The sequence below is a fragment of the Salmo salar genome, chromosome ssa03, assembly GCF_905237065.1.
Source record: "Salmo salar chromosome ssa03, Ssal_v3.1, whole genome shotgun sequence".
NCBI lineage: Eukaryota > Metazoa > Chordata > Actinopteri > Salmoniformes > Salmonidae > Salmo > Salmo salar.
In genome coordinates this window covers 92,894,399-92,913,767 of record NC_059444.1, presented here as the reverse complement: position 1 = coordinate 92,913,767, position 19,369 = coordinate 92,894,399, and the positions used below count along the sequence as shown (strand labels likewise).

Sequence of the window (19,369 nt, the reverse complement as noted above, 5' to 3'; positions counted from 1 at the left end):
CAGTCCGTCCTCCCGCCAGTCAGTCATCCCGCCAGTCCGTCCTCCCGCCAGTCCGTCCTCCCGCCAGTTTGTCCCTCCGTCCTCCTGAAGGTCCTTCATTCCGTCCGTCCTCCCTCCCTCCCGCCTGCCGGCCAGTCCGTCCTCCCTCCCTCCCGCCGGCCCGTCCGTCCGTCCTCCCTCCTGCCGGTCCGTCCGTCCGTCCTCCTGCCGGTCCGTCCGTCCGTCCTCCTGCCGGTCCGTCCTTCCTCCGTCCGTCCGTCCTCCTGCCGGTCCGTCCGTCCGTCCTCCTGCCGGTCCGTCCGTCCGTCCTCCTGCCGGTCCGTCCTTCCGTCCGTCCGTCCTCCTGCCGGTCCTTCCGTCCGTCCGTCCTCCTGCCGGTCCTTCCGTCCGTCCGTCCTCCTGCCGGTCCTTCCGTCCGTCCGTCCTCCTGCCGGTCCTTCCGTCCGTCCGTCCTCCTGCCGGTCCTTCCGTCCGTCCTCCTGCCGGTCCTTCCGTCCGTCCTCCTGCCGGGTCTTCCTTCCATCCGACCGTCCTCCTGAAGGTCCTTCCATCCGTCCTCCTGAAGGTCCGTCCTCCTGAAGGTCCGTCCGTCCGTCCTCCTGAAGGTCCGTCCGTCCGTCCTCCTGAAGGTCCTTCCTTCCGTCCTCCTGAAGGTCCTTCCTTCCGTCCTCCTGAAGGTCCTTCCTTCCGTCCGTCCGTCCGTCCGTCCTCCTGAAGGTCCTTCCTTCCGTCCTCCTGAAGGTCCTTCCTTCCGTCCGTCCGTCCGTCCTCCTGAAGGTCCTTCCTTCCGTCCTCCTGAAGGTCCTCCCGCCCATCCTCCTGCCGGCCCTGCCCGTCGTTCCGCCGGCCCTGCCCGTCGTTCCGCCCGTCCTACCGCCGTTCCGCCCGTCCTACCGCCCGCCCGCCCGCCCGTCGTACCGCCCGCCCGTCGTACCGCCCGGCCCGCCCGGCCGGTCCTACCGCCCGGCCCGCCCGGCCGGCCCGCCGCGTCCTACCGCGCCGGCCCGCCCGCCCGGTCCTACCCGCCCGGTCCTACCGCCCGCCCGCCCGCCCGGTCCTACCGCCGGCCCGCCCGCCGGTCCTACCGCCGGCCCGTCCTCCCGCCAGTCCTACCGCCGGCCCGTCCTCCCGCCAGTCCTACCGCCGGCCCGTCCTCCCGCCAGTCCGTCCTCCCGCCAGTCCGTCCTCCCGCCAGTCCGTCATTCCGCCAGTCCGTCATTCCGCCAGACTGCCATGTTGCCTTACCTTTCTAGTCATCACTCCAAACTGAACCCGGCAGCGATGACACTCCTCCGCATCCACCCAATCTGGAGCCTGGACACACAGAGAGAGAGAGACATTAGAGATCCTCCTAACAAGCTGAGAACATTCAGTAGTAAGGATGTATCAAACCAGAACAACATCAGTAAGAGGAAGACTTACTCTCTCTGCAGCAAACATGGCATCACTCTCCTTGAACTCTGGAAACACGTGACCTGGAACAACAGGAGATACAGGATGTCCAACAATACATGATAAAGGTTTATTAATACAAGATTAATATTTACTGTGACACTGCTCATTTCTGTTTGCTGTGTGTTAGTGACTGTGTGTCTGAATCCCAGATCATAGCCAACCTCCAGACCCTATGGAAAACCTGAGGACACCTGAGAGGAAGGGATGAGAGCAAAATGCCAAAGAGCTGCCACTATGTTACTTCCACCGAGCCAATCTTCTCAGGTCTTCAGGAGTGTATAGGGGGCTAGGGGCTGATCTGGGATCTGACTTACCCTCCACCTTCATGATCTGGTACGTGTCCTGAACCACCTTGTATTTGGGCTCGTTGCGGAAGGCGTGGGCCCAGGCCTGGATCAGGTAAAGGATCTTATTCCTCACGTTGGGCTCCGTCTGTTTCAAGGGGCAGTACATCACCACTCACTGAGTTACAGTCACAGTACAGATACACTGTTGTACATCACCACTCACTGAGTTACAGTCACAGTACAGATACACTGTAACACATCACCACTCACTGAGTACAACTTCACAAGTACACCTTTTATAGACAGATAAGCTGCATTTAAAAACGCTACTCTATATTAAGTGAAACTTTTATTTAAAAAAAAAAAAATTGGGCACCTCAGTCCCCTTACAAAAACAACACTTCCTTCTTCCAAAATAGAAGACAATACTAAGCTATACTATAATAATACGATATGAATACATCTAGACTGAAACAAGGTTCTAACCTGGCTAGAGAGACTTGTTTTACCAGACCAATAAGTCTCTAGAGAAATACTTCAAACTAAAAGGTTTCCTTCAGTCCTTTTCCCCCTAAATAATCCCATTCCATACGTCACTTCAGAGACTAAACGTTTAGTGTTGTCTTGCTGTGTTCTCTCACAGAGAGGAGAGACTTGTGCTGGGAAGTCCCTCAGTCTGTCTGACCTGAATCAGCGTGTGACCAAGCTATGACATCACCATCAGGAAGTCAACAGAAGGTCACCTGACAAGGGTGGGGAGCCAATCAAAAGACTGCAATATCATGCTGTATAGTGTATCCAAATGAACTGTTCAAGAGGGTGCACCCTTAACATACCATTCACAATCAGATAGATATGCGTTGTGTAGAACAGATACTGTTCCTAGGCCGTCATTGAAAATAAGAATTTGTTCTTAACTGACTTGCCTAGTTAAATAACGGTTTAATATTTTAAAAAATAAAATAAATAGAGACTGATTTCAGTTTTATTCATAAAATGTATCTTATTCTGAACATTGCAGATAGAAATGCATTGTGTAGAACATACACGATTCCTTAAAGGACTGTCAATTGTCAACTCCACTCATTAGGCTACATTTCTATGTGGAACACTGAATGACCTCTGGCCAGCTCCCTGGCTGTCAGACTACAGCAGACTTGGGTTCAAATACTATTTGAAAATCATTTCAAAGATTTGACCAAGGCTTGACTTAGCTCACCTGGAGCAATGGAACCAATAGAATAGTCTGAAAACGGCAAACCCTGCAGATTCTGGCACTCCAGACAGGTTTATGCAAAACACCAGAAATATTTGAAAGACTTCTAACCCTATTTGAACCCAGGTCTGCAGTTCACTACAGCACCAGTGGGTGATTATTAGGCTAAGACGCAGGGTGAGAAGGTCATAAGGATTGGAGTCAGCAGCACAAGGCTCAGACATATCCCCCAGACAGATCACACTGTGTGTGTGAAAACTAGTACAAACTGTAGCTGGCCATGAAGCTGATTTCAGTATAGAGGGACCATGAACACGTCTGCTATCTAGACACGGTGGAGAAAGCAGAGCAGAGGAAGAGGTGTCTGCTGTGTTATTACAGCTGTTCTGGTCCCAAACGGCACCCTATTCCCTACATAGTGCACTACTTTATACCAGAGTCCTATATGGGCCCTGGTCAAAAGTAGCGCACTAGGGAACAGGGTGTAATTTGGGAAGCAAGCCCATGTCAGCTGACTGGGTCACGGCCTAGTCTTAGCCTCCCTCCTTAACCAACTAAACCACAAGAGTTCCAGAGCCAGGGAGGGCATTCCTTCCACAAGGAGCACTCCGGGGTAAAGTTTCCTCTAGGTTCAGATCTAGGGTCAGCTTCCCCTCCCCCACTCCAAACCTGAACCATTAGTAGGGGGGAATGCAAAACTGGCCCAAGATCAGTGTCTAGGGAGAACTTCAGCCTCGTCCACAAGAAACCCTCACGCGATTGGATTAGTACTTCAGTGCTGCAGCCTAACACTCCCAGTTTCTACACTGAGATCAGAATAAGTTGTATCTTGTAAAACTGACAGCCGACATAAAATCAAGACATTCCTTTTCTGACATAAATTGAAATGCTAACTTTTTTATTATTATTCTAATGTGTAGTTTGATTCCTGTCCCTTCATCCTCTTGGCTCACCACAAACATAACTGTTCCTGTCCCTTCATTCTCTTGGCTCACCACAAACATAACTGTTCCTGTCCCTTCACCCTCTTGGCTCACCACAAACATATCTGTTACTGTCCCTTCATTCTCTTGGCTCACCACAAACATAACTGTTACTGTCCCTTCATCCTTTTGGCTCACCACAAACATAACTGGCCCTATGAGAGCTGTGTGAATGGAAGTAACCCAAGGAGGAGATGGATGGGATGTAGGCCTGTAGAAGACCACAGCAGACTAGTCCACTCTAGAATAACACTCCTATACAACAAGGAGTGGAGGTAAGGGTAAGGACATGACACCATTAGGCCTGACTCCATCACTTGTTTTAAGGAATGACCCATCAGAATGGGGTCATCCAGGTCTCAATGGAGCTTCCCTGGAACTGAGCAAGTGGAGAGTGGGAGGGTAAGAGAGAGAATCATCTGAGTAACCTGCTTAAAATGATTTGGCTTCAGTTGGTTTCAATTGAAACGTTTGGTTTAAGAGGCCCTTGATGTTGACCTGTGAACCTTTGTGCCCCACCTGGAAAACAATGGAAGTGAAAGACTGCTATGACGCTAAGAAAGATGGGGCATGGCAGGGCTGAATGGAAGGTGTAGAGGGGGTGGATGGAAGGTGTAGACGGGGTGAAGGAGGTGTTGAGGGGGGTGAATCAAGACAGGGTCACCTTCAGTAGATCCTTCAGCTCCTCCATGGTGGTTTTACAGGCCACCTCATCATGGACCGTCTGACCACAGTTCTTCACTACTGACTCCAACACCTGACAGGTGGAAGAAACACTCAATCACACTTCACAACACAGGGGCCTAATTAAGCCTCACGTCAGACTTTTTATTATGGAACTAGCCTATCACCTTGGTTACATGGACAGCGTCACTGAGCAAAATGTTCCGCAGCATCATCTGGATAGGTGTGCAACAAAAGTTCAACATTCACCTTCTGCTACCATTTCTGTCAAACCGTCTACGGCATACAGTCTGACGACCATACACCACACAGAAAGCACTTCCATTGGAAACGAACGTACCTCTGGTGTACCAAAATGGAATGACGCTGTCGCTGTGATCGAGGGGTATAAATCTGGATATCATTTCATCAACGCATTTATTATTCAAAACGTCTCAATATGGCCCAATTTGAATAATTGATCAAGCCATCCTTTAAGGAGCACTAGAAGGTTATGACTGTGTCATTACAAGCGGTTCAGCGTAGATCCACGCAGCATTGGTCAGTCTAGTAACCCACCTCAAGACCATAGAGGGCCACATGCGGGTTCTTATCCATCAGCTTCTTCTTAATGGCTCCGATGGCATACTTCGCCCTGCAGGTAGAGAAAGACTTTGATCAGACCAGACACACTTCTATCGTGTGGAGAAACATGGGGCTAGTTCCAATTATTTTCAAATGGTTCCTTCCTAGGCCTCGTCATGGAAACACTTAAGGACCTCTCCACTGCAATTATCTAATCACAGAGATTAGGCTAGTGATTATCAGAAGGAAGGAAGGATTCTAAGTATTTGATCAGGGCTGTGGTGTACTCAGCACTCTACTACTCACTGTGTGTCTCCTTGACGAATGAGATCACAGATCTGCAGGATGGACTCCCAGTCTGTCTCCAGCAGCAGCTGACTGGTTGCTTTATCTGCAGACAGAGAGAAGAGGGTTCAGTGTCTCACATGTCTTTCATTCAAGATCATCATAAACATTTACGTCATTCAGCAGACAACTTTATCCAGAGCGACTTACAGTCAGTGCATTCATCTTAAGATAACTAGATGGGACAACCACATATCACAGTCGTAGCAAGTACATTTTTCCTCAATAAAGTATTTATCAGCTAAGTCTGTGTTAGTAAGAAAAGAGAAGTGTGAGGGTCTTTTAACCAGGGTGGATAAGACAAAACCTCACAAAAACTAGCTTGCGGCTGTTGCAAAACTAAGAGGAAACGTCGGTGACCGGGAATGAGCCTGTATGTTATTATGATCGACACAAACCTTCGGCCTTAGTTTATTATGCCAACACAGGGCTCAACAATAGGCACTGGCACCCTCAATAACATCAGAACACTTGAAACAATCTACTCATGATTCGTTGTCAGCGAGTTGTCTAAACTGTTTTGGGGTTTAAGTTAGTCTATGATGAGACTGATAAGAAAATATGTCTGGTGACGTTGTCTGGCGCAGTGGGGTGAGCTGGATAGCTAGCCAACTATGCTACTACTAGCAAACGAGCTAATATACCTAGAACACCTAGCTAGATGGCAAAATATAAAAACCATTATTTATGTCTGACGAGCAGGGATATCCAACAAAACAAATATATTTTTATTTTGGATTTTATGTCGGGAAAATCGGGGCGCAGCGAACCCACACAACATCTTCTGATTGCGTTGCTTGCATGCTAGCTAGCCAAGCTAACCTAGGCTAGACACTTTCCGTGTACAGAGCAAAATGCGAGGCGTGTAAGCATAGTTTTTGGTGGATTAAATTACATGTTATTGATAAGCAGTTACACTGCAATACTCGATAGAAAAGACGATTCTCGATTAGAGGCCTCGGCCTATCGTCAAACTGAACACTGACAATGCCAAGTTTAGCTAAGTAGCTAGCTAATGTTAGCAGGGCTGTGTCACAGCCTCAAACGACTGCCAAAACAATACGCAAAAACAATCACCGGTGTAAAATGTTTAGATACTCATATCTTACCAAGAAGCCTCTCAAATGTACCACCACCCTTTCCCATGGCTGATCCAATGATTCAGGCTAGCTGTCGAGACGTTATTTTTTGGTCAATCAAAAATTATTTGACACATCCACTGTAAAGATCGTTAGCCAGCTGCAAAGTTATTGCTTCTTCCTACTTCCCGTGTCGGGTTTAGAAACTCTGTGGTTCGGTAGTGAAGTCCGTCTATTCCTAAAAGTATTGCGACGTTGCCCCCTAGAGTCTGAAGAGGTGATTGTACATGGTGACGTTGTGTACAGTTTATTCAAGTGGACATGGGTTCCATAACATTACGTTTGACCGAGGTACATTTAAGACGGTGCAACAAGCTACCCCTACTGGGTACTCAATAAATCCTTACCAATGGCGGTTTTCTGATCAGTTCGCCTAAATTCTACTCAGTTTGATAAAGTGAAATATAGGGAGACATTTAAATTAGAGAACAAATCGGAGGCCCATCACAGTCTACCTGTGTGAGGCAATTTGAAATTGTTCAAGAGAAGAGAGGGATCATTAAGTGTTGGTGGGTGGTGGAGCTGCAACCTTCTATGTGTCTAGGCCACAGGAGGTTGGTGGCACTTTAATTGGGGAGGACTGGTAGCAAATACATAAAACACATGGTTTCCATGTGGTTGATGCCATTCCATTTGCGCAATTCCGGCCATTATTATGAGCCATTCTCCCATCAGCAGCCTCCTGTGGTATAGGCCTACGTCATCAAGTGTGATCAATAATAGGAACTGCCTTGCTATATTTCATCACACTCTCCTCCTCCCTACACTGGTATACATAGGTCTACTTGGGTCATAGATGAGTACATAGAAGCAGAATGGATAGAACGACCCACCCCATTCAAGTCAATGATGGCATTATGGGTGGACTGGCAGCCAATGTGAGTGTACCCATGAGTTTACCAGTCAAATTGCCAGGGTTAGAGGTTCCAAGCCCTTTTTTTGTGGATTACACTGGAGGCCATTGTTGTGGCTGTGCTGCTGATGCTCCATACAGTGGCATTGTGTCTCTGTCTCTACTAGCCTCTACTGTTAGCTGGAAGGGCTGGACATGGAGAGATAGGAAGACTGTCTACTAGTCTCCACTGTTAGCTGGTAGGGCTGGACACAGAGAGATAGGAAGACTGTCTACTAGCCTCTACTGTTAGCTAGTAGGGCTGGACACAGAGAGAGGAAGGCTGTCTACTAGTGGTGTAAAGTACTTAAGGTAAAATACTTTAAAGTACTACCTAAGTAATTTTTTGGGGGTACCTGTACTTTACTTTACTATTAATATTTTTGACAACTTTTACTTTTATTCCACTACATTCCTAAACAAAATAATGTACTTTTTACTCCTTACATTTTCCCTGACACCCGAAAGTACTCGTCACATTTTTAATGCTTAGCAGGACAGGAAAATTGTCTAATTCACGCACTTATCAAGAGAAAATCCCTGGTCATCCTTATGGCCTCTGATCTGGCAGACTCACTAAACACAAATGCTTCATTTCTAAATGATGTCTGAGTGTTGAACGGTGCTCCTGGCCATCCGTAAATAAAAAAGAAAAAAAAGAAAATGGTGTTGTCTGGTATGCTTAATAAAAGGAATTTTAAATTATTTATAATTTTACGTTTGATGCTTAAGTACATTTAAAAACAAATACTTCTGGACTTTTACTCAAGTAGTGTTTTACTGGTTGACTTTACTTATACTTGAGTCATTTTCTTTTAAGGTATCTTTGCTTTTACTCAAGTATGACGATTGGATACTTTTTCCACCACTGCTGTCTACTAGCCTCTACTGTTAGCTGGTAAGTTTGGACACAGAGAGAGACAGGCTGCCAAGAGCGTCCTCAGTCAAAGAAACAAGACAATATATAAACAACTGCTTATAGCAGATAACGTGTTTAATTTAATGAGATGGATACCGTTTTGTGGGCAGAAATATTACTTTAATTGAAAGTAGAATGTGTGTGTTTAAAATAGGATGCTACTTGATTTATTTATATACAGTTGAAGTCGGAAGTTTACATACACCTTAGTCAAATACATTTAAACTCAGTTTTTCACAATTCCTGACATTTAATCCTAGTAAATATTCCCTGTCTTAGGTCAGTTAGGATCACCACTTCATTTTAAGAAAGTGAAATGTCAGAATAATAGTACAGAGAATGATTTATTTCAGGTTTTATTACTTTCATCACATTCCCAGTGGGTCAGAAGTTTACATACACTCAATTAGTATTTGGTAGCATTGCCTTTAAGCTGTTTAACTTGGGTCAAACTTTTCGGGTAGCCATCCACAAGCTTCCCACAATAAGTTGGGTGAATTTTGGCCCATTCCTCCTGACAGAGCTGGTGTAACTGAGTCAGGTTTGTAGGCCTCCTTGCTCGCACATGCTTTTTCAGTTCTGCCCCAAAAATGTCCATGGGATTGAGGTCAGGGCTTTGTGATGGCCACTCCAAATACCTTGACTTTGTTGTCCTTAAGCCATTTTGCCACAACTTTGGAAGTATGCTTGGGGTCATTGTCCATTTGGAAGACCCATTTGCGACCAAGTTTTAACTTCCTGACTGATGTCTTGAGATGTTGCTTCAATATAGCCACATAATTTTCCTCCTCATGATGACATCTATTTTGTAAAGAGGACCAGTCCCTCCTGCAGCAAAGCACCCCCACAACATGATGCTGATACCCCTGTGCTTCATGGTTGGGACGGTGTTCTTCGGCTTGCAAGCCTCCCCCTTTTTCCTCCAAACATAACTATGGTCATATGGCCAAACAGTTCTATTTTTGTTTCATCAGACCAAAGGACATTTCTCCAAAAAGTGTAATCTTTGTCCCCATGTGCAGTTGCAAACCGTAGTTTGGCTTTTTTATGGCGGTTTTGGAGCAGTGGCTTCTACCTTACTGAGAGGCCTTTCAGGTTATGTCGATAACGTATTCGCTTTACTGTGGATATAGATACTTTTGTACCTGTTTCCTCCAGCATCTTCACAAGGTCTTTTGCTGTTGTTCTGGGATTGATTTGCACTTTTCGCACCAAAGTACGTTCATCTCTAGGAGACAGAACGCGCCTCCTTCCTGAGCGGTATGACGGCTGCGTGGTCCCATGGTGTTTATACTTGCGTACTATTGTTTGTACAGATGAACGTTGTACCTTCATGCGTTTGGAAATTGCTCCCAAGGATGAACCAGACTTGTGGAGGTCTACAATTTTGGCTGATTGGCTGATTTCTTTGATTTTCCCATGATGTCAAGCAAAAAAGACACTGCATTTGAAGGTAGGCTTTGAAATACATCCACAGGTATACCTCCAATTGACTGAAATTATGTCAATTAGCCTATCAGTACCACGTCCTGGCCAGTATAAGGGTTAATTGTCATTGTAGTTTGGTCAGGACGTGGCAGAGGGTATTTGTTTTATGTGGTTCGGGGTGGTGTTTTGGTAAAAGGGCATTTGATTTAGTATTTCCGGGTTTTTGGTTTATGGTCTATGTTTATGTATTTCTATGTGGAGTCTAGTGAGTGTGTTTCTATGGTTGATTAATTGGGGTTGGGACACTCAATTGAAGGCAGGTGTTTTCTCTTTGCCTTTGATTGAGAGTCCCATATATTAGGGTGTGTTTGTCATTTGTGGGAGATTGTTTCTTGTCTAGCGTATGTGAGCCTGAGAAGACTGTCTATATCGTGAGTTCGTTTTGTTATTTTGTATGTTCATTTTGAGTCTAATAAATGTTCAAGATGAGCCAACACAATTCTGCTGCATATTGGTCCTCCTTTTCCAACGATAATTTCGCCATATCGTCTGACGACGACGAAATCCCTGACAGAATCTCCCACCAAACCAGGACCAAGCAGCAGAGGAAGTTGCAGAGGGATTTTGAATTGGACAAACGGGAGAGATGGACATGGGAGCAAGTTATGGCCGGAGAGGGCTCATGGAGAATGGCTGGTAAGGACTGGGAACGTTTCCGAGGAACACGACTGGCGTTGAAGCACGAGAGGCACCCCCAATAATTTTTTTGGGGGGGGCACACGGGTAGTTTGGCTAGGCCAAGGAAGAGCCAGAAGCCAGCTACCCGTGGTTATATGGAGGAGCGTATGAGGTGGAGGGCGCCATGTTTTGCTGAAGAGCGCACTATCTCACCCATACGCACGCACAGTCCGGTGCGCGTTATTCCATCCCCTCGCAGGTGCCGTGCTAGAGTGGGCATCCAGCCTGGTAGGAGGATGTCTGCGCAGTGCATCTGGTCGCCGGTACGCCTCCGAGGACCAGGCTACCCAACTCCCGCTCTACGCACGGCTACCATCAGGCCCCTGCACAGCCCAGTCCGCCCTGTACAAGCACCCCGCTCGTACAGGGCTACTAGTTCCATCCAGCCAGGACGGGTTGTGCAGGAGGTAAGATCAAGACCGCCTGTGCGCCTCCATAGCCCGGTGTTTCCAGTTCCTGTCTCTCATGCGGACCCGGAAGTGCGTCAGCCCAGTCCGACTCGTCCTGTTCCCGCTCCCCGCACTAGCCTGGAGGTACGTGTTCCCAGTCTGGTACGTCCAGTACCAGCACCACGCACCAGGCTTCAAGTGCGTCATCCCAGTCTGACGTCGCCAGGGCTGCCCGTCAGTCAAGAGTCGCCAGAGCTGCCCGTCAGTCAAGAGTCGCCAGAGCTGCCCGTCAGTCAAGAGTCGCCAGAGCCGCCCGTCAGTCAAGAGTCGCCAGAGCCGCCCGTCAGTCAAGAGTCGCCAGAGCCGCCCGTCAGTCAGGAGTCGCCAGAGCCGCCCGTCAGTCAGGAGTCGCCAGAGCCGCCCGTCAGTCAGGAGTCGCCAGAGCCGCCCGTCAGTCAGGAGTCGCCAGAGCCGCCCGTCAGTCCGTCAGTCAGGAGTTGCCAGAGCCGCCCGTCAGTCAGGAGTCGCCAGAGCCACCCGTCAGTCAGGAGTCGCCAGAGCCGCCCGTCAGTCAGGAGTCGCCAGAGCCGCCCGTCAGTCAGGAGTCGCCAGAGCCGCCCACTAGTCAGGAGCTGCCAGAGTGGCCAGACTGCCCCGAGCTGCCAGAGTGGCCAGACTGCCCGGAGATGCCAGAGTGGCCAGACTGCCCGGAGATGCCAGAGTGGCCAGACTGCCCGGAGATGCCAGAGTGGCCAGACTGCCCGGAGCTGCCAGAGTGGCCAGACTGCCCGGAGCTGCAGGAGTGGCCAGACTGCCCGGAGCTGCAGGAGTGGCCAGACTGCCCGGAGCTGCCAGAGTGGCCAGACTGCCCGGAGCTGCCAGACTGCCCCAGGTGTTTTCTCTTTGCCTTTGATTGAGAGTCCCATATATTAGGGTGTGTTTGTGTTTGTCATTTGTGGGAGATTGTTTCTTGTCTAGCGTATGTGAGCCTGAGAAGACTGTCTATATCGTGAGTTCATTTTGTTATTTTGTATGTTCATTTTGAGTCTAATAAATGTTCAAGATGAGCCAACACAATTCTGCTGCATATTGGTCCTCCTTTTCCGACGATAATTTCGCCATATCGTCTGACGACGACGAAATCCCTGACAATCAGAAGCTTCTAAAGCCATGACATCATTTCCATGGAATTTTCCATGCTGTTTAAAGGCACAGCCAACTTGGTGTATGTAAACTTCTGACCCACTGGAATTGTGATACAGTGAAGTCAAAGTGAAATAATCTGTCTGTAAACAATTGTTGGAAAAATTACTTGTGTTATGCACAAAGTAGATGTCCTAACCGACTTGCCAAAACTATAGTTTGTTAACAAGAAATTTGTGGAGTGGTTGAAAAATGAATTTTAATGACTCCAACCTAAGTGTATGTAAACTTCTGACTTCAACTGTACCTACACTAAGAGGCTACATGCCATGCACTGTGATGCGTATCTGCTGCTGTACAGTTAATGAAATCTGCATTTATATATAATACATTGATAGTCATTATTCCTGCCAGTGATGTGGGTTGTCATATTTGTAAGATGGATAGATCTTATGAAATGGCTTATCAAATTAAAGTAGCTATAACAGCGCTGCACTGTAGAATCTGAAGGATGTCAACTATGTCTCATGAATACAATATTTATTACTGGGGCTCAACACATCCCACATGACATGCTTCGACAAAACACACACACACACACACTTACTGTTTGAATGGAGAGATGTTTGTAACTTCTTCTAATGTACTCAATCAACAGTTTGGAGATTTGACATCAGATCTTCCAGTATATGGAAGGTAAATGTTCTGAACGAATGTTGACGTAAATAAACTAGTGTTGACTACAGTAGACTACGTAGAGCTGTTTTCCCCACCAATCAATGCACAGAGAAATACACAACATAATAACTGAATAAGAAGACATTGGTGATTTTACGAGTTTTATCAATTCAAAATGATTATGTTATTGTCATTAAATGTTTTATGTATTAATCATGTGTTCAAAAGCAATGTTGTTCCATTTGTAGTGTAGCCTATTAACTTTGCTTGTATTATATGCTAATTAGGTTCCAGCCCGCCGACTATTAGCTCAGAAAACTTTTTGGGCCCGAGGCAAAAACCTAGTTGACGAACCCTGTCTTACAGTGTATGGGAACTATACAATGACATCATCTGATGATGTCATTGTCAGCCAATCATTTGTGAGGAGCCTGGTTCTGCTGGACTGGACCCAGTCTGAGTCTTAAATTGAACCCTATTCCCTATATAGTGCACTTCGTTTGATCAGAGCCCATTGTAGTGCACTAGTTTTAAACCAGAGCTTTATGCTTTCATCAAAAGCATTGAACTGTATAGGGAATAGGGTGATATTTGGGACGCGGGCAGTGTCCCCTAAGAACTGAGGACAGGACCCCGGTTTTGATATCTAGACTGGACTGGAGACATTGAAACATGGAGATAATTGTACAGTCTGTAGTGATGGCCTGATGGGAGATGGAGGATGAGTGGTAGCTGGTTGGGAAAAAGACCATTCGCTGGTGCTCTCTCCATCAGCGCTACACCACACACTCACAGACGTACACACGTACACAGTTCCCCGTTGTTCTATTGTTCCATTCCAATCTGCACCACCACTCACAGTGCACAATGGTGACTACATGACAACATGTTCAATTGGCCCACTACAATGCCAAGACATTTACTCTTGGTGACCATCATTTCTAATCCTTTGGTTTGAAGCGAATATAGGCTACTGTATCCTAGAATAGATGAATTCACACAGAGGAGTTTCCCAGAGAGGAATTGAAAGACTGATGATTTTATTGGGTTTTACACTGACAGACAGACTGACAGAAAATAGGGTTATCGGAGGACAACAGGAACACATGAAATAACAAAATGATTTCACAATTCCCTTCATAACCTCCTAATGCATCTTTTGAAAGAATGAGAAAAAGCACCACCGAATAATAATAACATTCCAAAGTATTAAAAAGTATAAATTGGAGGGGGGTTTTTCATGTTGTCAGGGCGGAATCATGGAATCATAGAATCATAGATTCTCGGAATCATGGGGTGTTGTTGTGTGTTTTGTGGCATTCCGATCAGACGTAACCTTTGACCTGAGCGGCAGGTCCTCTACGGGGGCTGCTGTCGCTGCTGAAGGTCGGAGACCCGGGGATGCCGGGAGGACTTGACCCCGCATACAGCAGTGACCCACCAATCAGGAGCAAGGCCGACGCCCCCCAGCCCAGGTATAGGGCGGGGCCTAGCTCTCTCTTGTGCGGCGCGGCCACGTGGGGATCATAGAAGTCCCTGATAATGGAGTGGGCCGTCCAGCAGATAGGAACCAGGTAGAGAAACCCAGCGATGCCAAACAGAAAGCCGGATATCCTTGCAATACGAGCCTTCAGACTATTCTGACCAATACACTTGGTGCACTTTACCCCCACCACACCTAGAGCCAGGGCCAGGCCACAGAGGAGGACGGAGAGCACGGTGAGGCTCCGTGCCGCCTGCATGTCGCTGGGCAGGGCTAAGAGACTGTCGTACACCTTACACTGGATCTGGCCCGTTGATTGGACGATGCAGGTCATCCACAACCCCTCCCAGATGATCTGAGCCGTCACAATGTTGTTGCCGATGAAGGCGGTGACGCGCCACAGCGGAACAGAGCATACCAGGAATCCGCCCACCCAGCCAACCAGGGACAAGACCAGGCCCAGGAGCTGCATGCCGGTGGTCGCCATGGTAAAGGTGTAAGGCTGTTGTTGTTGTTGTGGTAGTAGTAACGGTTGTGGTGACGGTTGACGATGTCTACCGGTATTTGGCTGGATTTTCGTCAGTATTTGTACCACGTTGGTTGTTACTGGGATGTTAAAGTCCTTTCTCTTTGTCTCACTAAAATAGTCCCAAGCTGTGGAAAGTCTATGCACCTCCGAAATCTTGAAAAACAGATGTCTTCCTCTTCCTCCTCTTCTTCTTCTTGCCCCTCTCCTTCTCTCTGGTTGATGCTGAGGCCAACTGGGGACAGACAAGACCAAACGTCCTAAGAACCAGATGAAATAAAAGCAGTGGTTAGTATAATGATCTAGTTGAGGACACTTCTGAACTGTACTTATGCAAATGAACTTCTAAACCACCAGAATAATAGCAAATCATATCATGAATCACTGTAAAACACATTCACCCAGTATATTGAATCCTACACAGATTAACATAGCATTAATAAACATTTGAAAGTCAAAATAATCACAGTGTGTCACGGTTGTCGTCGGTGAATGAGGACCAAAACGCAGCAGGTACGTGAATGCTCATCTTGATTTTTAATTACTCTCAAAATGAACGTACAAAATAACAAACACGAAAAAACGACAATAACAGTCTGACTAGGCACACGGCTAAGCACAGAACAATCACCCACAAAACTCAAACACAAACACACCCTAATATATGGGACTCTCAATCAAAGGCAGATAGACAACACCTGCCTTCAACTGAGAGTCCCAACCCCAATTAACCAAACATAGACATACACTCACTAGACTCCACATAGAACTACCTAGACATAAACCAAAACCCGGAAATACTAAACCAAACACCCTTTTAACAAACACACCACCCCGAACCACATAAAACAAATACCCTCTGCCACGCCCTGACCAAACTACAAAACAATTAACTTTATATACTGGCCAGGACGTGACACAGTGCTTAGCTACTGTAACTAATGTTTATCATAACTATTTGTAAACAGGCAGGGGGGGCCTGAGAGTGACTGGATTCCAGTGTGGACCCGAAGGAGCAGAGAGAATGGTTTCCATTGACTGTGCTGCTGTGGGTGTTGGAGCTACGAGATGCTATGCCTGCCTGGCTGGAACACTGGATTATCTCAGAAAAACATGAGGAGGATCGGAACACAGCAGGGCTTTCATACAGGACTGGTACAGTGGGCCCAGGCTCTGTTGACTGAGGACCCAGCTCGGTTTAACTCTGTTCTGGACTGTCTTAATAAGACTGGGAGAAATAACAGAAATAACATACAATAGATTGATCAATCAGTACTTGTATCGGCAAAACTGATAGAGATTAACCCACTGGGCAAAATTTTTTGAATCAACGTTGTTTCCACGTCATTTCAACAACAACAACAGAAAATCTACGTGATGACGTTGAATCAACGTGGAAAACTTATCGGATCAAAAAGTCATCAACGTGAGGGCATTTCATCTTTTTCCACCTAACTTTTAACCTAAATCCAATGACATGGTGACATTTGTTGTTGATTTCAAGTTGAATTCACGGTTAGTTGACAACTCAACCAAATGTAAATCCACACTTGACATTGAACTGACGTCTGTGCCCAGTGGGATGATGAAATAAGACTAGGATTAAAATATTGTCTAACAGGGGATGGACTCTCTAGTTTCATGCCACATTGTTTAAAAAAAGAATAGGCATCAGATACTTAAGCAATAAGGCCCGGTGGGGATGTGGTATATGGCCAACATAGCACGGCAAAGGGCTGTTTTTAAGCACGACGAAACGCAGAGTGCCTGGATACAGCCCTTAGTCGTGGTATATTGGCCATATACCCCCCCGTGCTGCCTTATTGCTATTCTAAACTGGTACCAATGTTAGTCGAGCAGTAAAAATAACTGATTTGTCGTACCCGTGGAATACGGTATACCACGGCTCTCAGCCAATCAACATTCAGGGTTCGAACCACCCAGTTTATAAATTACAGTATCATACTAATGATAAAAGAGAATAAACAGATTAGTATTATAGACAGTGAGATCGTAAAAGAGAATAAACAGATTAGTATTATAGACAGTGAGATCCTAAAAGAGAATAAACAGATTAGTATAATAGACAGTGAGATCCTAAAAGAGAATTAACAGATTAGTATTATAGACAGTGCGATCCTAAAAGAGAATTAACAGATTAGTATAATAGACAGTGAGATCCTAAAAGAGAATAAACAGATTAGTATTATAGACAGTGAGATCCTAAAAGATAATTAACAGATTAGTATTATAGACAGTGAGATCCTAAAAAAGAATAAACAGATTTGTATTATAGACAGTGAGATCCTAAAAGAGAATAAACAGATTTGTATAATAGACAGGTTCAACAAGCTATGGAATACACATAGTTATCTTTGAGGTGGAATGTTTCAATACCACAATGTTTTTGTTGACTGTACCAACACCATAGTATTTTCAATACACAACCAACAATACATTAGAGTACATTAGTCACCTCAGATGTAGTGTGATGGATCTCCCCTCCTCTTCCAAGCAGTCGTTGGAAAAGCAGCGTGTTCTTCAGCAGTCCTGTGGTGCTGTGGTTGTATAGGTCAGAGGTGGATGTAGGTAGCCGGTTGGCTGGTTGAGGGGGAGGCAGAGACAGAGGCCTTGAAGGTTCAGCTCAGTCCACAGGTACGAACGAGGACCTGAGAGGTCAGGTTGGCTTCTGCAGAGGGGTGAAGAGCTAGCTTCAACACCCAGGACAGGACAGGACTGGAGAGAGGGCTGCCCTCTGAGATGCCAGCTAGCGCAAGTCTGTGTGGCAGTGGGTAGAAGCATACGCTTGTGTGTCTGTCAGTGTGTTTGTGTAAGCGTGTGTGACAGTGTGTGTCTCCCGTGTTTTTGTGTGTGTGTGTGTGTGTCTCCCAGTGCCTGGTGTTCAAGTACAATGACACGCTGTTCTCCACTGCTGTTCTCTCTGTCCGACCCCCCCACACCATCATCCATTCATTCCTCCATCCATCCAGGCCAACAACCCATTCGGTCTTCTTTTTCATATTTTTGTTCCCTTGTTCTTTGATGTGCGCTGTTCTTTTCATCCCCCTGTTTCTAATGTTTTATGGGTTCAACTGAAGTTGGTGACTGAGGCGGGTCACAGAGGGCTCTAGTTTAGTTCTTTCCCTTATTCTACCTCCTGTTCACATGAAGGAAAGAGAAAAATAAAGAGGAAAATCATGTCTCCTAAAGACCTGCCTTTAACTTGAACTTTGGGAGTTACAAAAGGACCGTTGTAGCTGTGGTAATCAACCATCAACCTGTTAACCATGCTGATCAACGACGAGAATTCAACTATCCAAACGAGAGAAACAGGAAGTACTGGGAGAACAGACAGGGATCAAAATGTACTTTTTACATTTTACATTTAAGTCATTTAGCAGACGCTCTTATCCATAGTGACTTATAGTTAGTGCATTCATCTTAAAATAGCTAGCTGGGACAACCACATATAACAGTACGTTTCTTTTTTAACTCAATAAAGTAGTTATCAGCAAGGTCAGTGCTGTAGGAAAACAGAAGTTCAATTTAAGTTGGAGGGGGAATAAGACTGGGATGTCTTATTTAAGATACTCTTTGAAGAGGTAGGGTTTCAGATGTTTTCAGAAGATGGGCAGGGACTCTGCTGTCCTAGCTTCATGAGGAAGCTGGTTCCACCATTGGGGTGTCAGGACAGAGCAGAGCTTTGACTGGGCTGAGTGGGAGCTGCCCTCCCCTAGGGGTGGGAGGATCAAGAGACCAGAACGGAGTACTCAGGTTTTTTTTTTTTTATTGAACCTTTATTTAACTTGGCAAGTCAATTAAGAACAAATTCTTATTTACAATGATGGCCTAACCCGGCCAAACCCTAACCCGGACGACACTGAGCCAATTGTGCGCCACCCTATGGGACTCCCAATCACGGCCGGTTGTGATACAGCCTGGAATCAAACCAGAGTCTGTATTGACGCCTCTAGCACGGAGATCCAGTGCCTTAGACCGCTGCGCCATTCGGGTGGTTGGGGTGTAGTGTTTGAGCATAGCCTGAAGGCAGGGAGGGGCAGTTCCCCTTGCTGCTCCATAGGTAAACACCATGGTCTTATAGTGGATAGTTGGTCTTGTAGTGGATGGATGGTCTTGTGTCTTTGGCTATGCCGGATTAAGTGATATGACATGCTATTCTATAAAATCCTTTCTCTGTAATTAATATTACCTGATTGAGCTAATCATGTAAATGTAATTAACTAGAAAGTTGGGGCACCACGAAAGAGTGTTTATAGAACTGTTATCTTCCGAATAAACTCTGAAAGACCTAGTAATATTTTACATCAATAGCAGTCAATATTAATCGTCACCTTATTTCAGTCTCATCTGAAAGTTGTAAATTCTTGGTTATCTTCACGAACCCTGGCTAACAAGTTGAATCAGCAACACAAAATTGGGTTAAATTATTTATTTACTAAATACCTAACTAATCACACAGAATTACATATAAACAGAATG

The 19,369-nt window shown here is 46.1% G+C and overlaps 2 protein-coding genes across 9 annotated transcripts in view; both read right to left on the bottom strand.

Moving 5' to 3' along the window:
* Nucleotides 1–6,882, bottom strand: part of LOC106601945 (hepatocyte growth factor-regulated tyrosine kinase substrate) — a 39,708-nt gene extending 32,826 nt beyond the window's left edge. For 5 of the 7 annotated variants that reach the window (XM_045715804.1, XM_045715805.1, XM_045715806.1 and 2 more), the window contains exons 1-7: nucleotides 6,644–6,882; nucleotides 5,496–5,580; nucleotides 5,184–5,259; nucleotides 4,606–4,698; nucleotides 1,770–1,887; nucleotides 1,423–1,475; nucleotides 1,246–1,314 (exon numbers count right to left, since the gene is read on the bottom strand). In XM_045715804.1, coding sequence (XP_045571760.1) covers nucleotides 1,246–1,314; nucleotides 1,423–1,475; nucleotides 1,770–1,887; nucleotides 4,606–4,698; nucleotides 5,184–5,259; nucleotides 5,496–5,580; nucleotides 6,644–6,680 — 531 coding nt within the window. In that variant the 5' untranslated portion in view covers nucleotides 6,681–6,882. The remainder of the gene's footprint in view (nucleotides 1–1,245; nucleotides 1,315–1,422; nucleotides 1,476–1,769; nucleotides 1,888–4,605; nucleotides 4,699–5,183; nucleotides 5,260–5,495; nucleotides 5,581–6,643) is intronic. The other 2 variants (XM_045715808.1, XM_045715809.1) reach the window with 1 other exon arrangement.
* Nucleotides 6,883–13,879: 6,997 nt separating this feature from the next.
* LOC106601946 (claudin-6) lies at nucleotides 13,880–17,696 on the bottom strand. Of its 2 annotated transcripts, none has more exons than XM_014194385.2 (2): nucleotides 17,346–17,696; nucleotides 13,880–15,104 (listed from the first exon to the last, which is right to left on the bottom strand). In XM_014194385.2, the coding sequence occupies exon 2, from the start codon at nucleotides 14,828–14,830 to the stop codon at nucleotides 14,186–14,188; it is 645 nt and encodes a 214-aa protein (XP_014049860.1). In that variant the 5' UTR covers nucleotides 14,831–15,104; nucleotides 17,346–17,696; the 3' UTR covers nucleotides 13,880–14,185. The 2 variants fall into 2 exon arrangements, with proteins under 2 accessions (XP_014049860.1, XP_014049859.1); XM_014194384.2 differs by having other exon boundaries at nucleotides 13,880–15,129; nucleotides 17,346–17,693.
* Between the last annotated feature and the right edge of the window lie 1,673 nt (nucleotides 17,697–19,369).

Bases quoted from the DNA above. Each gene is read 5' to 3' on its own strand.
- LOC106601946 (XM_014194385.2), bottom strand. From the start codon at position 14,830: ATGGCGACCACCGGCATGCAGCTCCTGGGCCTGGTCTTGTCCCTGGTT.